General features: G+C 32.2%; 1 protein-coding gene across 1 annotated transcript; it reads left to right on the forward strand.

Annotated features, from left to right (window-relative positions):
• The first annotated feature begins 896 nt into the window (after window positions 1-896).
• LOC109545643 lies at window positions 897-2,214 on the forward strand. Its single transcript, XM_019916453.2, has 3 exons — window positions 897-1,070; window positions 1,621-1,740; window positions 2,066-2,214. The coding sequence occupies exons 1-3, from the start codon at window positions 942-944 to the stop codon at window positions 2,183-2,185; spliced, it is 369 nt and encodes a 122-aa protein (XP_019772012.2). The 5' UTR covers window positions 897-941; the 3' UTR covers window positions 2,186-2,214.
• The last annotated feature ends 501 nt before the right edge of the window (window positions 2,215-2,715 follow it).

Consider the following 2,715-nt stretch of genomic DNA (forward strand, 5'->3'; position numbering starts at 1 on the left):
TATACATTACAAAAATATTTTTAAAATGTGCGCTCGGTAGGCGTCGGACAATTCATAAAATAATACTTTTTAAAAATCAAACGGTTTAGCCGCAAGCTTCCGTGCCGTATAGCGTGAATAACCCTGTATATGTACATTAATAATTCACTAACTTTTAATTTGAAGTGAAAATGCGAGGCACAGTTTGTCAAACTGGGATCACCGACTATTTGAATAGAATCATCAATTATTACAAAAAATTAAACAAAGATTAGGGCTCAAATGCTCATTTTGTTGAAATTTTTTGTATGATTTTTTAGTTCTTTTTTGGACAAGTGTAATATTTCTTTGTATCAAAAAACAGCAGCAAACGGAAACAGTGGTCTCATTTTTGACCGATCACCTAAACATAGAAAGCAACATCTATCACCAACTAAACGATGTTGACATTCTAGTTGATATTAACATTTCAGGTAAATTTAATTTTTACGTATTAGTTTGTCAAAATGACTCATATGATATCAGTTTATATTGAAAGTGGAAAAAACGAAGAAATGGCACAAAATTTATATTTTGTTTGATATCCGGAAAGAGGGCAATTATTAAGGATAGCCCGCCTACAGAAATGTATTTTAAAAATCTGCGGCTCTTTTGTTTGTCTGTTTCAGTTTAAATTTTAATAACGGATTATTTATTTTATTTGCATTATTATAGGAAAAATCAGTTTTGTTAGAGATGGTTATTGTTGAGTTCGACTAGTTTTAGGACGCTCTTTTAGCAGTAAAAGTGAATTCCAGTATTTCAGTGAACCTACTGACTATGAACTAAGAATATCTTTCTCTGTAAATATAGTTTGGTCACAATTCTAATCTAATATTTTAATTAATCATTAATTATATTTATTGCGTTTTCCAGATGAACCAGGTGCCGTTGATCAAAATAAAAATCGGCCTGCACAGCATATGCGAAAGGTGCAAAAAGTTGAAAGAGTTCCGAAACAGAAGGAACGAATAGAAAATAATACAGTGGTAATTGGAATGATAGGCACCAATGTGATACTGGAATGCAATGTGGGATTAAATAACGTTACGGTAATTCCCAAGATGTGTGAAGTCCATCAACTATTTTCATTATCCAAATATTCGGGAAAAAAAAATTATTCGACAAAATGAATAGATATTTTCAAACTTCCACGTTAAGAAATTATTCAAGTTAAAGAGAAACGATAGGTATTTACAAATACATTTACAAAATACATCTTTCAAAATAAATTTTGACCTATTAAAATGTGAAGCAGTATATGCTGCTAAGACACTTAATGATGGTCACAATTATTATTCATTAAGGGATAAAACGTTTTTAGACCCGTTAGATCGAAAATCCTATGGATGCGTTCGAAGTTTCTGTACCCAATGGATATTCAATGTAGCCATACTTTTTTTCCAAATGCTTTAAAACACTGTCGCTTTAGTTCAGTAGCTTGACAGGTAGTCCAGTAGCTTGACTCCTCACAAAACATATGGAAAAATTGAATATCTAGTTATTTTTTAATTATTTCTCTCAAAGGTTGAGTTAGGGCAATTTTTGAGAAAATCGTTCTAAGTTTACTGTCAGACAATTCCACCTGTAGAACACTTTTAGGTGCTTTGGGTCAAAAATGAAATGCGTGGAAACCTGAGTACTTTTACGGTGTTAACGGAAAACACCAACACCCTTGTGGACGACAAACGATTTCTAACGGTGAATCACAATAATTCCAGAGTAAGTGTGTACTAGATAAATTATTTATTATTATTTATAAATTATTATTGGAATTGGATTGCATATTACATAGCACTAAATGTTTATGTATTGATTCTATTTAATAATAGACTTTGTCAAATACCTAACTTTTTAAGTAGGTACTTGCTTTGAAGATAGTTCAACTAAAATATATACTGGAAAAGCTGCCCAAAATTCCGGCAAAAATTTGCTGCAAGAATTACTTTCTATTCGCGTACTAAGATCTGTTATTGTGGATAGTACTTGAGCATCTTCAAAGTATTCCACAAGATAAGAATTAACACATCAATTAATCAATTTTCAGATCTGGAGCTTACATGTAAGATTTGCTAAAGTATCCGATGCAGGTCAATATGAGTGTCAGGTCTGTACTCCGCCTACTTTCAGCATATTTGTTCGCCTGGAGTTATTTGGTAAGAATTAGTGTCTCAAATTAAGCTGAAAACATCGAAAAGAGAAAATGTTGAACAAATCCTTGTCGTACACAAAGCAACCACTCGTCAGGGTATCTAATTACATAAAGACATGCAGATAACTTATAGAATATTTTAGTTCTCGTCTCTTTCATGCTCTACATCGGTATAAAACACTTGCATGTTGCCGCAAAATTCGAAACTCGCAAACTCAAAAGTATGGTAATGCTATGTCATTCATTAAGCCTGGAAACTTTAGAAGCATATAGTTATATGTACTTGAATATTCTGAATCAAGTGGAAGTTTGGGAACTTGTACGCTGTAATAGCAACCGACGTACTTATTTCTTAAAACTAATTATCCAAAAGCACATAGCACATGTTTGGTATTAAACAGGTAACTTCTAAATTAAGCTTAGAAGTAGTGCGTTTGTTAACTGAACGTATACTTAGGTTTGTAGAATATTTTCTCCGCATTGGATGAACTCATACAATTCATGTTTTGCCTTGAAAATCAGAGAATAATGTAGGGAACATATTT

The sequence above is a fragment of the Dendroctonus ponderosae genome, unplaced genomic scaffold (genome assembly GCF_020466585.1).
Source record: "Dendroctonus ponderosae isolate FM_Combo_2020 unplaced genomic scaffold, Dpon_F_20191213v2 Dpon_F_20191213_6, whole genome shotgun sequence".
Lineage (NCBI taxonomy): Eukaryota > Metazoa > Arthropoda > Insecta > Coleoptera > Curculionidae > Dendroctonus > Dendroctonus ponderosae.